This window comes from Balaenoptera borealis (assembly GCF_965194805.1).
Source record: "Balaenoptera borealis genome assembly, chromosome: 6".
In the NCBI taxonomy this organism is placed as follows: domain Eukaryota; kingdom Metazoa; phylum Chordata; class Mammalia; order Artiodactyla; family Balaenopteridae; genus Balaenoptera; species Balaenoptera borealis.
Window position 1 is genome coordinate 58,946,912 of NC_138863.1, and position 21,563 is coordinate 58,968,474.

At 36.2% G+C, this 21,563-nt stretch overlaps 1 protein-coding gene across 1 annotated transcript in view; it reads left to right on the forward strand.

The window, feature by feature from the left end:
• Positions 1-18,602, forward strand: part of CIRSR (corepressor of RBPJ and splicing regulator) — a 40,531-nt gene extending 21,929 nt beyond the window's left edge. Inside the window, exons 8-10 of the mRNA XM_082397772.1 lie at positions 14,768-14,874; positions 15,939-16,024; positions 17,545-18,602. Coding sequence (XP_082253898.1) covers positions 14,768-14,874; positions 15,939-16,024; positions 17,545-18,214 — 863 coding nt within the window. The 3' untranslated portion in view covers positions 18,215-18,602. The remainder of the gene's footprint in view (positions 1-14,767; positions 14,875-15,938; positions 16,025-17,544) is intronic.
• The last annotated feature ends 2,961 nt before the right edge of the window (positions 18,603-21,563 follow it).

Here is a 21,563-nt window from a genome sequence, read left to right on the forward strand (position 1 = left end):
TTTATTTATTTATGGCTGTGTTGGGTCTTCGTTTCTGTGCGAGGGCTTTCTCTAGTTGCGGCAAGTGGGGGCCACTCTTCATCGCGGTGCACGGGCCTCTCACTACCGCGGCTTCTCTTGTTGCGGAGCACAGGCTCCAGACGCGTAGGCTCAGCAATTGTGGCCCGCGGGCCTAGTCGCTCCGCGGCATGTGGGATCTTCCCAGACCAGGGCTCGAACCCGTGTCCCCTGCATTGGCAGGCAGATTCTCAACCACTGCACCACCAGGGAAGCCCAGACTTTTTTTTAAGAGCAGTTTTAGGTTCATAGCAAAATTGAGAGAAAAGCACAGAGAGTTCCCATATACTACCTGCCTCCACAAATACATAGCCTCCCCCATTATCAGCATCCCCCATCAGAGTGGTACATTTGTTATAGTTGATGAACCTACATTGACACATCATTATCACCCAAAGTCCATAGTTTACCTTAGGGCTCACCCTTGGTGTTGTACATTCCATGGGTTTGGACAAACGTATAATGGCATGTATCCACCGTTATAGTATCATACAGAGTAGTTTCACTGCCCTAAAAAATCATCTGTGCTCGGAGTATCCACCCCTCCCTCCCCTCTAACCCTTAACAACCACTGATCTTTTTACTGTCTCCATAGTTTCACCTTTTCCTGAAGGTCGTACAGTTGGAATCTGTAGTATGTGGCCTTTTCAGATTGGCTTCTTTCACTTAGTAATATGCATTTAAGGTTCCTCCATGTCTCTTCATGGCTTGATAGCGTATTTGTTTTTAGTGCTGAATAATAGCCCATTGTCTGGATGTACTACAGTTTATTGATCCATTCACCTGCTGAAGGACATCTTGGTTGCTTCCATGTTTTGGCAGTTACGAATAAAGCTGCTATAAACATCTATGTGCAGGTTTTTGGAATGTGATTGCTGGATCATGTGGTAAGAGTATATTTAGTTTTATAAGAAACTGCCAAACTGATCCAAGGTAGTTGCACCATTTTGCATTCCCACCAACAATGAATGAGAGTTCCTGTCGCTCCACAACCTCACCAGCATTTGGCATTGTCCGTGTTAGGAATTTTGGTCTTTCTAGTAGGTATGTAGTGGTATCTCATTGTTCTATTTTGCATTTCCCTGATGACATGTTACGCAGCACATCTATTCATATGCTTATTTGCCATCTGTATATCTTCTTGGAGAGGTATCTGTTAAGGCCTTTGGCCCATTTTTTTAAACTGGGTTATTTGCTTTCTTATTGTTGAGTTTTAAGAATTCTTTATATATTTGGGGTATCAGTCCTTTATCAGATATGTCTTCTGCAAATATTTTCTCCAAGTCTGTGGCTTGTCTTTTCATTTCCTTGAGCAAGTGTTTTTAATAGCTTTATTGAGTTATAATTTACGTACAATACAGTTCACCTATTTGAAGTATACAATTCAATGGCTTTGAATTTGTAAATTCACAGACTTGTACATCCATTACCACAGTCAATTTTAGAACATTTTCATTTCCTCAAAATGAAACCCCACGCTCCTCAGTTCTTATCCCCAGTCCCCAGTCTCCCCAAGTCCTAGGCAACCACTAACCTACTTTCTGCTTTTTTTTTTGATTGCCTATTCTGGACATTTCATATAAATGGAATCATACAATATGTAGAAAAGAAAAATTTCACATTTCAACACAAAATTGCCTTGCCTCTCCCTACCCCAAACACGTAGCTTCAGTGTCCTCTCTCCACGGGTCTGGACATGTCATCTTCCTTACCCATTGATGTACACCAATATGCACAGAGTATTGTTAATGAGGGAAACTCATCCAGGCTGTCCAGAGTTTTTATTAGGGTTTAATTACATGGGCATGATTCATTGAATCATTGGCCATGTGGTTGAACTCAGTCTCCTGTCCCTCTCCCTTCCCCCAGAGGTCAGGCTGATATGTAGCTCAAAGCTCCAACTCTTTAATCACATGGTTAGCCTTTCTGGTGTGGCCAGCTCCATCCTGAGTCATCTCCTTGGCAAAACCTATCTAGGGGCTCACCATGAATAACAAAGACACTCCTATCACTCAAGAAAACTCTGAGATTTAGAGGCTCCCTTCCACGAACTGGGGACAGAGTTCTTTATTATACAGCAGTTGTATTTTCATTTAGTTCAAAATATTAAGTTTCTCTTGAGACTTCTTCTTCTATCCGAGTGTTATTTAGAAGTGTGTTTATTTAATCTCCAAATATTTGGGGATTTTCTGGCTATCATTCTGTTACTCATTTCTAGTTTAATTCCATTTGGGTCTGAGAGCATTCTTTGTATGATTTCTGTTCTTTTAGTATTAAGGTATATGTTAAGGCTATGGCTCAGCATGTGGTCTTGGTAACTGTTCCATATGACAGGGGTCCCCAACCCCTGGGCCGTGGACCAGTACCAGTCTGCAGCCTGTTAGGAACTGGGCCACACAGCAGGAGGTGAGCAGTGGGTGAGCAAGCGAAGCTTCATCTGCTGCTCCCCATCACTCGCATTACCGCCTGAACCATACCATCCCACCCCCCACCCCCCGTCCGTGTTAAAATTATCTTCCATGAAACCGGTCCCTGGTGCCAAAAAGGTTGGGGACTGCTGCCATATGAGCTTGAGAAGAATGTATTCTGCTGTTGTTAGATGAAGTACTCAATAAATAACAACTAGATCTGGTTGATAGATGGTGCTGTTCAACTGTATCCTGCTGATTTTCTGCCTGCTGGATCTGTCCATTTCTGATAGAGAAGCACTGAACTCTCCAACTGTAATTGGGGATTTGTCTATTTCTAAAAACATTTCTGTTAGTTTTGGCCTCACATATTTTAATGCTCTGTTGTTAGGTGCATATACATTTGGGATTGTTATGTCTTGGAGAATGAGCACCTTTTTCATTATGTAATTGTCTTTCTTTATCCTTGATAAATTTCCTTGGTCTGAAATCTGCTTTATCTGAAAATAGTGTAATACTCCAGCTTTATTTTATTAGTGTTAGCATGTTATATCTTTCTCCATATCTTTACTTTTAATCTCTCTGTGTCTTTATATTTAACTTGGGTTTCTGTAGACAACACAGAGTTGGATCTTTTTTTTATCTATTATTGACATAATTGGATTAAAATCTGCCATATTTATAATTGTCTTCTATTTGTTGCCCTTGTTCTTTGTTTTTGTCTTCCACTCTCTGCTTTCTCTGGTTTTAATTGAGTATTTTATGTGATTCCATTTTCTCTCCTCTCTTAGCATATCAATTATGCTTAATTTTTTAAAAATTTTAGTTGTTGCCCTAGAATTTGCAATATACATTTACAGTTAATCTAAGTCCACTTACAAATAACACTGTACCACTTCATGAGTAGTGCCAGTACCTTATAACAGAGTAAACCAATTTCTGTTATATAACACAATTACTTTCTCCTGTCTCTTATAACATTACTGTCATACATTTCATTTATCCATAAGTTATAATGCATCCAGTTTATTCTTGCTGTTATTATTTTGAATAATATGTTATCTGTTAGATCAGTTAAGAATAAAAAACATAAAATATTGTTTCTTTTATTTCTTCTCAAATGCTCTTCCTTTCTTTATGTAGATCTGAGTTTCTGATCTATGTCATTTCCTTCTTTCTGAATAACTTCTTTTTAATATTTCTTGAAAGGCAGGTCTACTAGTAACATGTTCCTCAATTTTTGTTTGCCTGAGAAAGTATTTCTTCTTCACTTTTGAAGGATAATTTTACTGCATACTGGATGATTTCTATGTTGGTAGGTTTTTCCTTTCAACCTTTAAATATTTCACTCCACTTTCCTCTTGCTTGCATGGTTTCTTAAGAGAAGTCTCATGATTCTTATCCTTGTTCCTCTCTCAGTAAGGTTTTTTTCCCCCTCTGATATCTTTCAAGATTTTCTCTTCATCTTTGATTTTCTGCAGTTTGAAAATCATATACCTAGGTACAGATTTTTGGTATTTATCCTGCTCCATGTTCTCTGAGCTTCCTGGATTTGTGGTTTGGTGTCTATCATTAGTCTTGAGAAAACTCAGCCGTTATTATTTCAAATATTTTTTTCTATTCTTTTCTGTCTTTTCTCTTTCCCTTCTGGTATTCCTGTTGTACATATGTTACACCTTTTGTAATTGTCCTACAGTTTTTGGATATTCTGGGTTCCCTTTTTTTTTTTTTAATTTTCTGTTCAGTTTGAGAAGTTTCTATTGACCTATCTTAAAGCTTACTGATTCTTTCCTCAGTTATGCCTAGTCTACTGATGACCTCATCAAAAGCATTCTTCATTTCTATTAGTGTTTTTTATTTCTATCATTTCCATTAGATTCTTTCTCAGAGTTTCCATCTCTCTGCTTACAGTACCTATCTGTTTTGCATGTTGTCCACTTTTTCCATTAGAGCCCTTAGCATATGAATCTTAGTTATTTTAGATTCCCAACCTGATAATTCCAGAATCTTCATTATAGCTGAGCTTGATTCTGATGCTTGCTTTGTCTTTCCAGACTGTGGTTTTTGCCTCTTAGCATACTTGTAATTTTTTGTTGAAAGCCAGACATGGTGTATCAGGTAGACAGAACCAAGATAAATAGGCCTTTAGTGTGAGGTTTTATGTTTATCTGGCAAGGAGTTAGGTTGTATTTACTCTTTGCTATAGCTGTAGATTTTAGAGGATAAATATCCTCTGGTGTCATTGTTTTGGTCTCCGTTATCTTTGGGTTTCCCTACAGACTCTGTTAATAGAGGCTGAGCCTGGCTTCAGTTGTAATCTTCTGTTATTTTACAGGAGCCCTACTAATGTAGTGGTAAGATATGAGGGGAGGGGAAGCATTCTATAATCCTATGACTAGGTTTCAGTTTTTTAGTGAGCTTCTGCCCCTGGGCTGTAACCTTCACAAGTGTTTCTCAGCTTTTTTTCCCCCACTTCTCAGCTTTTTTTCTTCACCCACATAGGTTAGGCTCTGGTGAAATAGCTTCCTTTGAGGGTAAGCATTTGTTCAGGACAACAAAATGCTCTGGGCGTATTTCAAGATGATTACTTTTCCCTTCCCACTGTTGGAAGGGAAGTACAAGGGGATTGTTATTTGATGTTCACAGTGAGAACCTGGTGGGGCTTCTGGAGGTAAAACTCACAGAAATGTTGGGGCCCCTTTAAGGTTGAGCCCCCAGGAGTTTTCATCTCTCAAGCTAGTCCTTGCTCAGTCTCCAAGAATAGTCAGTTATCCTTTAAGTATTTCTACCAGTTGCTGGCTCTGTTGGTTTCTGGTCTTGGTAAACTGATTCTCTGTATCACCTGTCTCTCCCATTTGGGGGCAGTGATTTGCTCTGTGACCTCAATTCTCCAATAGATCTATAAGATTTATTGATTTTCAGTTTTTTCAGCTTTTTTCTTGTTGTGAGAATGGGAGGAATTTCAAACTCTTCATATATTGGACTGAAGCCTAAAAGTTGTAAAAGCAAGATAAAAGTGAAGAAACATTTATTCAAAATTTGTTAACAGAAGATTCATATTGTACTAATTATTTGACTTTTGTTTTTTTAGGTTTAAGTTGCTATATATTTAAAGTTACTTTGCCATTTTTTTAATGATTTTTTTAAAATTTATTTATTATTTATTTTTGGCTGTGTTGGGTCTTCGTTGCTGTGCCTGGACTTTCTCTAGTTGTGGCGAGCAGGGGCTACTCTTTGTTGCGGTGTGCGAGCTTCTCATTGTGGTGGCTTCTCGTTGCAGAGCACGGGCTCTAGGCGCACAGGCTTCAGTAGTTGTGGCACATGGGCTCAGTAGTTGTGGCTCACGGGCTCTAGAGTACGGGCTCAGTAGTTGTGGTGCACGGGCTTAGTTGCTCTGCGGCATGTGGGATCTTCCCAGACCAGGGCACAAACCTGTGTCCCCTGCATTGGCAGGAGGATTCTTAACCACTGTGCCACCAGGGAAGTCCCTGCCATTTTTTTAAACTTAATTTTAAGAATATTTGGAACTGACTCTATATGATAATACGGTAAATTTCACGTTTTTAATAAAAGTAAATTTTAAATGCAAAGTGGTATCACTGGGTATTCTTGACATATACAAAATTTCTTTTTCTTTATAACGCCTAAGTATGAGATCCAGCCATACCACTAACAGCTAAAATGATGATTGGTACTTAATGTTTCAGGTTTCTCTAACCAGTCTTGTGTACGCCAAAGGTTTTAGTATGTTTAAACAATATGAAAATTAATAATAGCTTAAATTGAGGAAAGTATTATTTTATACTTGCTGCAAACATTTGTTTACATATCAGTGCTCTTTTCCTTGCCTTATTTCCCCTAAGTCTTGATTTAATTTTTGTTGAAGAATATTACACTAAGCTGTAGTACTAATAGCAGTTTCCTGCAAGAGTACTCCCACATGCTGCTCCTCCATCTTTCCATCAACCTATCATGTTGGAGGAATTTTTGTTGCTTGAGAACATGTTTGGGAAATTTAACAAAATAATTGTCTGATCATAAGCTTGTACTAGAAGGACACCTAGGAGCATGCTGGAGGGACTTTGTTTAGAAAGAAAGATGATAAACTCAGTTGCCCTTCTGGCACATCCTGCCCATATCTGTTATGGAGTTCTTTTATGTAACTCCTTGAAGAAGTTGAATCCTCCCAGGATAGCTACTGAGATAGCCCTACATCTGATGGCAGAATTTTTAAAAATCCTTCAACATAATTCTACTGCAGAAAAAGTATTTGTGTTACCAGAATCCCTTTAAAGCTAAACTCTTCAAATAGGCAGATATTAAAACTAATAAAGGATTGACCTCAAAATAAAGAAGGAAAGTTAGGCAGGCACCATTTCTTCTCTCCTTTAATATGTAGTTGTGTGGTTTTTTGTTATTGAGTTGTATGAGCTCTTTGTATATTTTGAAAATTAAGCCCTTGTCAGTAATTACTCAGCCATAAAAAAGAATGAAATAATGCCATTTGCAGCAACATAGGTGGACCTAGAGATTGTCATACTGAGTGAAGTAAGTCAGAGAAAGAGAAATGTATGATATCGCTTATACGCAGAAACTAAAAAGAAATGATACAAATGAACTTATTTACAAAACAGAAACAGACGTACAGACTTAGAGAACGAACTTATGGTTACCAGGGAGGAAGGGTGGAGGGAAGGGATAGGGAGTTTGGGATTGACATGTACACACTGCTGTATTTAAAACGGATAACCAACCAGGACCTATTGTTATAGCACAGGGAACTTTGCTTAATGTTATGTGGCAGCCTGGATGGGAGGGGAGTTTGGGGGAGAATGGATACATATATGTGTATGGCTGAGTCGCTCTGCTGTGTACCTGAAACTATCACAGCATTGTTAATCGGCTATACTCCAATATAAAATAAAAAGTTTTAGGGACTTGCCCGGTGGCGCAGTGGATAAGAATCCGCTTGCCAATGCAGGGTTCGAGCCCTGGTCCAGGAAGATCCCACATGCCGCAGAGCAGCTAAGCCCATGCGCCACAACTACTGAGCCTGCGCTCTAGAGCCCGCGTGCCGCAACTACTGAAGTCCGCGTGCCTAGAGCCCGTGCTCTGCAACAAGAGAAGCCACCGCAGTGAGAAGCCCACGCACTGTAACGAAGAGTAGCCCCTGCTCGCCGCAACTAGAGAAAGCCCGCGCGCAGCAACAAAGACCCAATGCAGCCAAAAATAAAAATTAAATTAAAAAAATAAATAAGAAGTTTAAAAAAAAATATGTAGTTGATAAGTCAGGAACATACATGTTTCTAAATGCATGAGGAAACTAATTATCTAAAAAGAAATATTGACCTACTAAAGAAATTATTCAGTAAAACTTGTCAATTCATAGTCTTTCAAAGGTAAAATTGATGCTCTTGATTAGTACTTTAAATTTTGGCTATTTTAAGTGATTACAAATGGTTACTCATTTTGAACTATTTATAAGCACTATTATAATTCAGTGATTAAATTTGTTGTTAGAGTGGCTATGCTTTGAAATTCCATTGACATTAACAAATTAATTGCAATCCTGTTCTGTCAGTAAATGGCTCTGCTCTGTGTTAAAGGCATATGTGGGGCTAGTGGAGGCTACACCTCCCATAATCTCAAAGGGGTATTATGATTCTCAGATCCCAATCATAACTCTCTTTTACATGACTCTTCCTGTTAATATCATTCCATCTACTCAAGGTCTGCCAACTTCAAGTAAAGGAAATTAACTAGTGATTACCTGGGAAAAGGAGAATGAATGAAATGTAGTCTACCTAGTAAATATTAATAATTCTACCCAAACCAAACTTAAGTTAACATGAACCTTTGTCATGTTCCACTCATTTATAATGCCATATTTTTTACCTTTTTCTAAATCCTATGAGTTTGAAAGTCAAACTCAGTTTCTAGTTCTTTCCTAGAAAGTATTGCTTTTCTGAAATATGTAATGTATCTTATTTATCTTTGTATTCCCAATGCTTTCCACAATGCACATGCTTAGTAAATAGTAGTTTAGTGAGTGGCTGAAGAGTTAGGCTTTGCTAACTATACTAAACATCACTGTTTATCATCTTATTCTCTGAATATATCTTATAACACAAATTTACAATTTATATTTTTCCTATTCTTTTATATTAACTAATTTTCCCAAAAAAGATTATAAGCTTGAAGGCAAAAACCAAGTTCTCCATTCTTTATTTCCCAGGTACCTAGTGAGATAAAATAATAAGCCCTCAATAATACATATTGATTTGTAAAATCACTTTCTATGTTATATACTAGGGAAGAATAAGTTGAAATTCCCTATGCAGGGCTCTCTCCATAGTTTGAGAGAGATCTAGTATAGAAATGTAGTGAGAGTCTATAGTAACTCAGTCATTCAGTAATTACTGTTGACTGATTTAATATATTTTTAAGTAAAATGCAGTGGTCTTAAGTGTAGATTGAGTTTGACAAATGTATGCACCCATGTAACCAATGTTTCTTACAAGATACAGAGCATAGAGCATTGCTGTCACCCTGGTAAATACCCTTCTATCCCCTTCCAGTTGGACTCCTCCACCTACAACTACTACTCTCATTTCTAATCCCATATATTACTTTTACCTGTTCATGAACTTCATATAAATGGAATCATACAGTATGTGTTCTTCTGTGTCTGACTTCTTTGACTCAACATACCGTTTTTGAGGTTCATGGATGCACAACTTTTCAAGAGCGTTCCTATTCTCATAACTTCCTTAAAACATAGTGCTGACTTCTAATACTTCATGTTCATCACAACACAAATGATTTTTCTTAGTCCTCTAGGACTATGAATTCACTTTATTATCTTTATTCACTTTATTATTTAGTGATAGTTGTATCATCAGTAAAATACCTGCATGTAAGTTAGGTTGAAAATATAAGTGTAAAGACACAATCAAATATAACTCAGATATCTTTAACATTATTGATTCTGTAAGGCAAGGTTGTTTTTTATAAAGTGTTTTTCACTAGCATACAATAAGGGCAGTTTCATCTTTCCCTGCCTTTGCTGTATTTTCCAGACACACAGACAAAAATGAAATGTTTAATTTTTCCTTTACATTGTATGTCTTAATAGAGATCAAATTAGCTTTCTTCAGTATGAACTCAGGATAAGGGCAATAAGAAACCTTATTGTTTCCAGCCTCCACTAAGATGAACTGGCAACGTGTCAGGAAAATTCTCAGTATGGAGCAGTTTTATTACAATTCAGTACAATTGGTTCTTGCATAACCTTTAGAAAATCATACATAAAACATTCTCATCTATATAAATAAAAATCACCCACACACTTTATTAATAGCTTTGTTCATTTTTTCCCTGGGACTTGTGCTGCATGCTGTGCCCCCCTTTTCAGTCTTTTTTTAAGGTAACTTTCTATAAGCTTTCTTTAAAGCAAAAAGGTTAGGTGATATTAGGAATCAAATACAAATGTAAGATAATTGTGATAATTCTCCCTCTAGATCATGTACTGTAAACTAGTGTTTCTAAGTGTCCGTTTTACATTTAGTGACAGGGAGTGGCTTTTTCACAATATATAGTCAGTTTAACTGTAAGAAAGAAGGAAGAAATAAATGTCATACTTTTCATGGAAATAAGAATCATAATTTGTGATGTGTTTGGGGGTTTATTTTCAAACCCACGCATTTTTAAGTTTGTATCACTGTTACTATGACTACAATAAATACATGATGAAAGCAAGAACATACCAGGTTGAAGTCTCAGCCTTTTTTCCTTAGTCTAGTTCATTAGCAAAAATGTGGTTTTTTTCAGGTGTCATTTTCCTGAATCCAAACTTTAGAAAACTTTCCATTATTCCCCCAAAGTATGTGTTATAAAATACCAAAATAATTTAATCATAAGCCTCTAGATCTAACTTGCTCATTTACAGTAAACACAAGGGCCAGAAGAACATATTAAATGACATCACTACCCACAATGGGGGAAATTGTACAGTACAAATGACCCAGTTTCTTCAACAAATGAATAGCAATAAGGGGGGAGTGGAGGAAAAGTGGCTACATTTTTTTAGATTAAAAGAGATTTAAGATATGTGTCATTTGTACCTCAAAAGTAGAGAGGGAGAGAGAGACTTAAGAGATACATAAACCAAATGCAATGTGTGGAACTTGTTTGGATCCTAATGTGAACAAGCCAACTGTAAAAAAAAAATATTTTTGAGATAATTGGGGAAATCTGAATGTTGACTGGATTTTAAAACTGTCAGTATTAGTAAGTGTAACAAAGGTGTTAGGGCTTTATTTTTAAGAAATAGCCCATATTAGTGATTTATATACCAAAGTGATGTCTGAAATTTTATTTAAAATACTCTATCAAAAAAGAAACAAAAAACCCTGGAGGTAATAAATAAAACAAGGATGGCAAAACATTGATAATTGTTGAAGCTGTGTGATGAATATATAGAACTCTTTATTCTCCCTAGGTTTGAGATTTTTTCATTGTATCAAGTTAAAATACACAGAATGAGAAGGAAAATAATTAATCACCACTGTCATCACAAACAAAATGATATTCACTCTAGGAATAGAATTTTAGTCTCAGGAAGCAGTAGCATCCTATAAATTAAATTAGTGTATTAAATTTGGGGGAAGGAGGGGAAAGTATTTCTAATACAGCCATACTTAACCTGTAACTCAGTGTCCTCTTTCCCACTAAATACCATAAAACTGTAGCAGGTAATGCTTCATTTGAAAGGAACAGTGAACTTTGGAAGGAAGATAGCTCTGTCCTTGGGAAGAGCAGATGGGCCCAGGCTAACAGTGAGACACAGGAATATCTCTGCCTTCAGCATTAGTCTCCCTCCTGTGCCATTTGTGGGATTCACCTGGGACTGCTGTCCTCTAATTGGGAAGTCGGCGACAGGACCTTTCTCACGGCCAGCTCTTTTGACTCCTATATTATTCTCTGATAAAATACCTATTTTACTACAGAACATTTTTTACCTTCTATTGCTTAGTTCTATAAAAATGAATGCTCTTAATGAATAGATTAAACCCTTTACAAACATAATTCTGTAGGACATAATTTGCCTTCTGAGAATTTATTTTTTCTGTGACATTGACTTCATGTTGTTTTTCTAGTAGAAAATAGTCTGGGTCTAATCAGGGCATAGAAATGAATACCATAGTCACAATTAATATTTTGGTGCTTACCCACATCACAGCAAAGAAAGTTTGCAAAATTAATGAATGTTGAAAACAGTTTCTTCAGTGGACCAACTTTTCTAAGTTGGAACACTGGTTTTCAAGCTATGGAGGCTTAACCCAGCCTGACTGAAGTGATCTAGAAAGGAGCCTTCACAAATCTACATTTTAAAACAAATGCCCTTTTTCTGAGTTCTCTAGAATCATTCTGCCATAGCAAATTTAAGAGCAAACCAAACCTTCCTGAACCCCAGCTCCATCTGTAATTTAAATTATAAAGGCATCCAAAAAAAGTAGTCATTTTGCATTTGAACATATTGTAAAATCTGTCTTCAACATACCTATATAATTTATTGATATTATATCAATTAAATTTTGAGTTCTCAGAGAGCTGGAGTCATTTCTGTCAGGTTAACTCTGCATAGCCACTATCACAGTAACATGAAAGTATAAAGATACCTTGCTGAATATATCTTAATTAAACCTGACTTGTCATATCTTTCTAGAAGTTTTGATGATAGAAGGAGAAAGTTTAAGTACAAAAAGCAGTGAATAAGACTGGATTTTGAAAAATGTTTTACTATTAAGAGGATTTTTTTTGTGAAAAATATATAATAATCACAAAAGTTTTATAGCTACTGACAAAAATAATAGTTACTATTTGTCAGGTACTTCACTAAACATTGTTTAGAGTCTTGCAGTGTGGAAGTATATGCTAAGCATATGTACTACAAAATTTCAGTTGAGATTTTGGAGAAGTATAAATGATGGAAGAGTAATGTTTGTTTTATAGTCTGAATAATCTGTCAGCCTGGGGAAGGAGAGATCATTTTCTTGAAGTAGTTAGAAGTACTGTAATGAAAAATTTTAAAGCATGTTTTCTAAAGCATTTTATTAAAATTACCCATCTTTTGATGAAAACTGATGAAATCAGTACCCTCTCATCATAATGGCCAAGCTCTTTAGCCCTTTACTGGAGTGGTTTTTATCCTAATTCTTAGCATGTTTGCTTTCTGAATTCATTGAACATCTGAAAAAGTTGTTGACAAGGAAATGTAGTTTTGACACTTCAGGAAAGACATTTTCTACTTTATAAAATTAGGTTCCTACATGTGAAATTTAAGAAGCCACCAAAGTGAAACACTCTATAATTAATTTAAAGCTATTAATTATATTAGCACTTCAATGCCATTTAGAGGCACTCCGTACTAATATTTAAAGTTCAATTTTTGGGACTTCCCTGGTGGTGCAGTGGTTAAGAATTCGCCTGCCAGTGCAGGGGACACAGGTTTGATCCCTGGTCCAGGAAGATCCCACATGCCGTGGAGTGACCAAGCCCGTGTGCCACAACTACTGAGCCTGCGCTCTAGAGCCTGCGAGCCACAACTACTGAGTCCGCGTGCCACAACTACTGAAGCCCGTGCACCTAGAGCCCACTCTCTGCAACAAGAGAAGCCACCGCAATGAGAAGCCTACACACCACAATGAAGAGTAGACCCCGCTCGCCACAACTAGAGAAAGCCCGCGTGCAGCAACAAAGACCCAATGCAGCCAAAAATAAATAAAATAAATGAATTTATAAAATTCAGTTTTTTACTTAACGTCATATTATCAGTATTATCAACCAAATTGAATAATTTTTCTAGAAGTCATTAAAGTGATCCACAGGAAATTAAATTAATTGTATAAAAGAAAAAACAAATCAAAAATCCAGTGTTGTTTTAAAATGAAATATTAATATCAATGAAATAAAGATGGTGCTTTATGATGTTTTTGTTTTGTTTTCAGTTAAATAAGGCTTTTTCCCCCCAGTAAATTAAAGCATCACATTATTAATACTTCCCATACACCAGTAATAGGCAGTTTTTTCTAATTATCTCCCTAATACCTATAGCCAACTTTCAATTGTTTTTGGTAATATGAGTAGAATGGTAAAGCCCAGAGTCCAATAAAAGTTATTAACCTACACCTGAACTTGTTTGACCAAACTTTTTACCAAAGATGCTATTGGCAAGAGAACAGATTTGAATTATATTGCCTATTGCCTTTTGTTTTTTTATGGTAACATGTAGGTGAGCATGCAAAATAAGTAGTAAAAGACCAATATATCAGGGAAAAGGTAAAGAAATTAGATGATGTATTTAATCAACAAACTAGAGTATCAGTTTCTGAATGTCTCTCTATCCCCCACCCTCCCTTATGAATTGCTTGTTGGCAGGAACTGTCTTATTCTTCCCTGTATTCCAGATACATTGCCCAGTATAGTTCTTTTAAGCCAGTGTAATGATTTAGGCCAGAAACTAAAAAGCTTCCATGAAATGTTGTCATTATTTGCTACTTGCAGGGAAAACAAAATGAAACTGGAATATACAAAAGAAGGAGGAAAGAATCTTTCCTATCTTATGTAAACATAATAATGTTTGAGGGAAGGGTGCAGATGTTTAAAACTTTTTACTTTTAATTACATCTATGTTTAGTCCATATTGTTTGTCTTTAGAGCATATTATGTGACCAAAAACAAGCTCACTTTTCAAAAGGTTTGGGGATTTTGTAAAAGTGGAAACAACAGCTTGTAGAAAATATAACACATACACACCTATAGCTAGCCTAAAATTGCTTGTCACCAACTCCAAACTAATGACTAGAAGTTTCAAACTCTGGGAATGTATATATGCAAGATTAACTATTGATCGTTACCGATAGCATATGTGTAAGTATCTCTTTCAATGAATTCTTACTGAGAGAATAACTATTAAAAGTTTAATTACAGTCTTTTATCATTTTGCTTTGATTTTATACTAAAAACTACCAAGCAGATAACACTTCAGTGTATCTTTTTCAATATGACAAAGTTACATAAGAGAATCCCCTAGCACGTAAGAAAAATGCAATTATTTTCTATTCTCAATCTCCAGACTGCTGTTTTAGAAAATCATATCTGATTATTTGCTCAGCAGAAGATTATTGAGTTGATTTAGCTGTGATTTTACTTAACAAAGCTTCAGCTGCATTCCTACTGTGGAGTCCGAAAAAGGTAGAGAGATATAAATGATACATTCAAACTGTGATTTTTGTGAACAGGACCATCGATGCACCCCTCAGAGCTAATAGCGGAGATGAGAAACAGTGGGTTTGCACTGAAACGAAACGTACTGGGGAGAAACTTGACCGCAAATGATCCATCACAGGTAATGATCTTTTTATCAGTAAACTGAAAATGTCTATAAATCTAAATGTGATTGCTTGTGAATTGCTACTTAATGTTTTCCAATATGTATATATCCATAGGAAGGCAAGCTAGAGCAAAGAAAATGCCTAAAACGTATTTTGATTTTGCTTCTTTATTATTTTAACCTAAATGAGAAATTGTTTTTAAACCTATATTTTAATAAACGAAACTGCTCCTCTGGGTTTATGTGGATAAAATATCTAACTGATCTGGTGATAAGGTTGTTACTTTTTCCTTCCTGCTAACTTACCCATGAAGTGACATTAAACAGAACCAATGGGAAGAAGTGTATAAAAGCAAACCCCTAAAAAATATGGAAAATATTTTAAACAGTTACTTGATTAAAGTGTACATAGATCCAGAAAATCGTTGAGTTTAAAGGGTTAAATGCAGATGTTCTAATACAAACCATGTATTTCATTTAATGAGGAAACTGGAGCCCACAGAAGTTAAGTGATTTCCCTGAGATCATGTGGCTTTTTAGAGACAGAGCTGAGACTAAAACCCAGACTCCCACTGGCATAAATTTGTGCTGCTCTGAAAGAGTCACATTCCTTCTCAAACACTGCTAGGGATTGTACGTATAACGTATATATCATGTATTTGTACTGTTTAATATATTTGATAATGTTCTGTTGAATTTGTAAAGGCAAAAATTGTGGATGTTTTGACCTTCCCCTAAAGTTCATGATCTTCCTGGTTTTTATGTTCCATTAAATTAAAAAGAAAATTGAGAGAGTAGAAGCCATGCTATAAACATTTTGTCTATGCTTCTCTGTCGTCCTCTCCTGATAAAGTTTGTTAATGGTGGCAGAGCAGTCGTCTTAACCTCTTAGGGCATTATGATCCTCCTTGGCGGGTAGACTACAAAAATTTTTAAATTCCACTTTCCAATTCAAAATGTCATACTCATCTACAGTATGTCCCTAATATAAAATTTCTTATTTGTAAACGTTTCCTTTCCTGTCTGATAACTAACTTGTCTTGTAATCTAGCAATTTAATTATGTCTTTGTTGACTTAGGAATATGTTGCAAGTGAGGGTGAAGAAGATCCAGAAGTCGAATTTTTAAAGTCACTAACAACCAAACAAAAACAGAAACTTCTCAGGTGATTAAAAAGTGTCTGTTTAATGAATTCAACTACATTTTTTCTTATGTTTCATCTTAGTGTCATATTCAACTCTGATCCTAAGTTTAAGGTGCTTAAAACCATGTATCACATTCATTTATTGATTTATTCTTCAGCTGTAGTAGTACAATTTTGTCTTTCTTTCAGTAATATGAAAATGAATGTAAGATTATATACTCAATTTATACCGCAAAGTCACTGCACTTTTCAGAACATTTAATTTGGAAATAGATTTATTTGTAGGTTTTAGTTTTCATAGTCGATTTGTATATATCTTTGCATACGGTTTGTTCTTAGAAAATTGTGGGCCATGTATTACTCTTCTTACATTTTGTACAATTTTATGAGGAATGCTGAAAAATGCTTAAATTTAAAGTCAGTATGAATCGTGTTAAACAGACTACCTCTGGATTAAAGAATCCAAGAAATGTCTGCTGAATCCAATAGAGGGAGCTCATGATGTTTCAGTATGCGGAGTCTTGAGAATGGCTGGACAGGATCCAGTGAAGACATTTTTATTTCAGAGTAACTCAGACATATCATATAAACAAGTTACTCTTCTGAGAATGTGAAATACTCTTTAGAAATTCAGAATGCCGTAATAGAATTGTCCTAATTATTTATTTATAAGTCTAAACAATTGTTGAAAATATGTGATTATTTTATTTTATGTAACTAAAATAGAATACTAAAAAAATGTAAAATGTATTATACTTACTCAGACTTTCTGGAGAAAATGCCCTTGAAATTTGATAGTGTAATGTTGATGAGTATTTCCATATTTAAAATAGTACATGGGCTTCCCTGGTGGCGCAGTGGTTGAGAATCTTCCTGCCAATGCAGGGGACACGGGTTCGAGCCCTGGTCTGGGAGGATTCCACATGCCGCGGAGCGACTGGGCCCGTGAGCCACAATTGCTGAGCCTGCGGGTCTGGAGCCTGTGCTCCGCAACAAGAGAGGCCACGATAGTGAGAGGCCCGCGTACTGCGATGAAGAATGGCCCCCACTTGCCGCAACTGGAGAAAGCCCTCACACAGAAACGAAGACCCAACACAGCCATAAATAAATAAATAAATAAATAAATAAAATATAAAATAGTACATACATAAAATTAATGTTTCATCTGATTAGAGCTTTATATTTCAGTTTGCAGTTGGTCCAGCTAATGTTACAAACTTTTCTTTATGCCAGGATGACCATTTATTTAGGGTACTATATAATTTCAAATTCTGATTCAGTAAGAATTTTTTTAATAGTCATTACTATTGAGGAAAGTATACTGAGACAGTTAATGCATTTTTAAATTTAAACTTATAGTATATGTGACTTGAATAAAGGGAAGAAAATGATTTGTCATTTAATAAAAGTAAAGAATGTATTTGTATTTGAATACCACTTCTAATAGCTTCTAAGAAACTATATTGTCTATTCAAAATTTTATATTTGTCAGTGAAAGGACTGTTTTTACATAGCCTGTCACTGTTTTTTCCCAATAACAGGAAATTGGATCGACTTGAGAAGAAAAAAAAGAAAAGGAGAAAAGATAGAAAAAAGAAAAAGCTTCAGAAGAGCAGAAGTAAACACAAAAAACATAAAAACAAATCCTCCTCCTCTTCGTCTTCCTCCTCTGGTGACACTTCAGAAAGCAGCAGTGAGAGTGACAACAAAGAAAAAAAAATACAGAAGAAGAAAAGAAAGAAAAACAAGCGTTCAGGGAATTACAACAGTGGTTCTGAAGAGACGGACAAGTCTAAGAAGAGAAAACTTGATGAAGAACGTTGTAGCAGTCACAGTAACAAGGAAAAGCCTAGGTTTTTAAAACAAGAGAGTTCTGGGGAGAAGAGCAAATGGAGACATTCTGATTCTGACAGAAAGCCCAGAAACCATAACCAGAGTCCAGAGGAGAGTGGATCTGGAAGAAATGAGAGGAGCAGCAGGAGCCAGAGCAGGGACGAGAGGAGTAGGAGAAGCCGAAGCAGAAGTCATGGTGGTTACAAGCCAAGAGAAATGAGAAAACGGCCACGGCGAAGTCCCAGTGAAGAGCGGGACAGGAGAAACGACACCAGAAGCCATGGCACAGATAGATACAGAGGAGGGAAAATGCACGGAGCATTATCAGGAGATAGGCATACTAGAGTGATGCAAAGAGAATGGAGAAGTAGAGAATAAAGAGAGACTTGTATGTGACTTGTACCTGGAAATAAAAATATCTCCACTTTCTTCTTGAATACCTTTAGCAAGGGCTAAATTATGTACTATTGTCTTTCTAATAAAAAAGCTCTATTTTAATTTTTCATCTCTGTAAACTGTTATATCAAGTACAAAACTACATGAATCCCAAAAAAAAATAAATAAAAAAAAAAAAAAAAAAAAAAAACTACATGAATCCCATAAGAATGAACTTGGCAAATATTTGTAAGTGATCTGTTTTGGGGCTGTAAAAATATTTTCTGTTCTTTAATGTTTCCTGTGCCCTATACTAAAACAAAAACCCCATGTAACCATGTGACATTTTCTTTGTTCTGAAACATCATTAAAAGAATGACAGACAGTACAATGAATGGGTATAGTTTAATTTTTTTTTTCAATTCAAATTTATTACTTTTAAGATTTGAATTTACTTGAAGCCAAGTGTAATCACTGTAGAAATTCACTGCTATGAATTAAGTAATGGATTGGTCAGTATTTCTTTAAGACTTTAAATTCCCTTCAGGTGTTTTGCTCTAGGGTCAGAAGCTATTTACATTTGGATGATGTATTAATTTTCTATACTGCCATAACAAATAACCTCAGTCTTAATGCGAATACAGTTCTGGAGATCAGAAATCTGAAGTGGGTCTCACTGGGCTAAAATCAAGGTGTCAGCAGGTTTGGTTCTGGAGGCTCTAGGGAAAATCTGTTTGCCTGTTGCAGCTTCTAGAGGCCGCCTGCATTCCTTGGCTCCTGGCCCCTTCTTCCATCTTCAAAGCTAACAAAGTCGAGTTCTCACATCTAATCACCCTGACACTTTCACATTCTGCATTGTTTTCCACTCTTTGGGACCCTTGTGATTACATTGGGCCCACCAGGAGAATCTCCCTATTTCAAAATCAACTGATTAGCAACCTTAATTCTATCTGCAACCTTAATTCCCCTGTGCCATGTAACCTAACATCTTCACAGGTTCCAGGGGATTGGGATTGCTATGTCATTAAGGGACCATTATTCTACCTAGGACAGATGGCCCTTCTACTACTGACATTCAGCTATTACAGATTTTACTTCTAAAGGTGAAGCATTTACATAACGTCACAAATGAACCAGTGTAAACTATTTAGATATATTTCATAAGTATAGGTATATAAGGTATGTTTAAATTTAGCTGCAAGTTTCCCCTTGTGTTTCAAAGCATATGGTGAAGGAAAACTATAGAAAAAATCATTTAGTTCAAATTACAAGTAACAGGCAATTCCAAAAAATATATACTAACCATCATGGACACAAGTATTGTTATCAGGGTTCCACATTTTAAAAACACCTCTTATTTAATACAATACAAATGTTGCTTAGTTTGGATGGTTTTGAGAATGGCAGTCCTAATTTCATAAATTTTATAGGAAAGAAGTTTGAAAGAAGAATTAAGTAAAACCTCTGCGTAGTCTGGTATATATATCTTTGTCTTGTATATGCACACACAGAGATGTCCTCCGATTTACAAGCAGCTAACTAAAGGCATAAGCAACCCTTTGATTATTTACATTTTTAAGAGAGTTGGGAGGGGAGAACTTGAATTCCTTCTACGGTACTCTTCAATAACTTAACAGTGCACCTCAAAGATCCCTTTCCCTCTTCATTTAAAAAAAGAAAGCATGCATTTGAGATTGATAAAGACCGCTAATTTACACCTTGAGTTCATCAGTGTTGCACTGATTATTTTCTATCTTATGCCTTTTTAGACTTTATAATTTTTATAATGTCAAAACCTATGCAATACTTACTGCCTTAAAGGATTTCTGAACCAACAGTGTTCATGAAGAGAAATGTTGAAATGCATCCTGTAATTAAAATGAATTAAATACATTATCATTTCTTAACACTTTGACTTCCACAAAAGTGTGGTCGCCTTTTAACTTTATAAGTGGCTGCAAGAATTTTTCAAATCTCTGGTTTACTTATCCTTCACTGTTAAGATTGAGAAGCTATACCAATAGCCCCAACATTCTTATCTATCCAATGGTGAGAAAAATTCCTATGTAATTATAGGAAATGTTGGTTTGTTGTTTGGCTTTCAGACTTGGTCACCAAAGGATGCTAGACAGCCCCAAGGGGCTAGCATTCCAACTTGGCAAACTTAAAAACTGAAGGGAGGCATTTTCACATACATTCATAACATGGTAACAAATAGCTTTAAAGAGCCTCACCTGACTTGTTCTGCACACTCTAATGATAAGGGTAAAAGGAATTGAAAGTGATTTTTAAAATAAAATGTTAAGCATCTAATTATACTTTTGCTTTTGAAATACAAGGTAAAAACCAAAGAGATAAACCTCATAATAAAAAGGATATCTAGTTGTATGTGTAGAGGTTCCCCTAAGTACTAACGCCAAAAAAGAATCCTCCAAGTTTAATGAATATGATTCAAGAACAAGAGTCCCCAACTGACTTTTTTTTAGAAAACCACAGGAAAAGTCTGGTGATATGTCATTCTTCTTACCCTTAATAGAGAAATTCTTTTAAAGAAATCTGGGTGTGCCTAGTGACATTTGTCCAGCGGCCTGGCACTGCACCGGCCAACTTGGGAGACATTATTGGGGTTCCCTCCTCCCCTTTTCCCTGGCCTAACATTTAACATAATTTAACACTAGCAAATTAATTCCTGTAGGAGGTGCTGTCGATTTACAAATGGTCAGGCACGATCAGGTTACTAGGTTAGGACTTATTTATCTGAATGTCTATGTGGTAAGTTAGTCATAATTTCATCTGATAAATGTGCCAAAATAGGCAGTGGTTGCTGCAGCATAGCGGCAGGTCTGCTTACCTTGTGGTAGGAAATGGAGATCTTACTTTGTATCATACGGTTTTAATCTGAAGAAAGCTTTTTATCTGAAAGGCTTGGAGAGACCTTCCTTGTTCTTCCATGAGATGGCTTGCTGATAGTGAATCACATCAGTCCACGCTGTTGGGAGCTCAGCGTTTCCCAGTTTCAATCACCGAATATTTACTATGTTTTAGCATTGAATCTCAAAGATTTCAAATCCACCTGAGCCATTTCACTCTCCTTACCTAACAACCACTCGGCCAAGACGCAGGTGGAGGCCGCTCAACAAGGCCGTGTCCTCCACACCCTGTGTTTAAGATCAGGAAGAAAGCTGCATTTTAGCTTCAGTAGCTGAGGGGTATTAAGAAATCTTATTTCGGTTTTCTGAAAAGAAAATCTTGATAGTTACCACTTCTTGAAAAGAGCTAAAGGCATGCAATAGCTGCAGACCTTGGGAGCGGGTTTTTCGGATCAAAAAGGAGAAGTGCTTTTTTAAAGTTG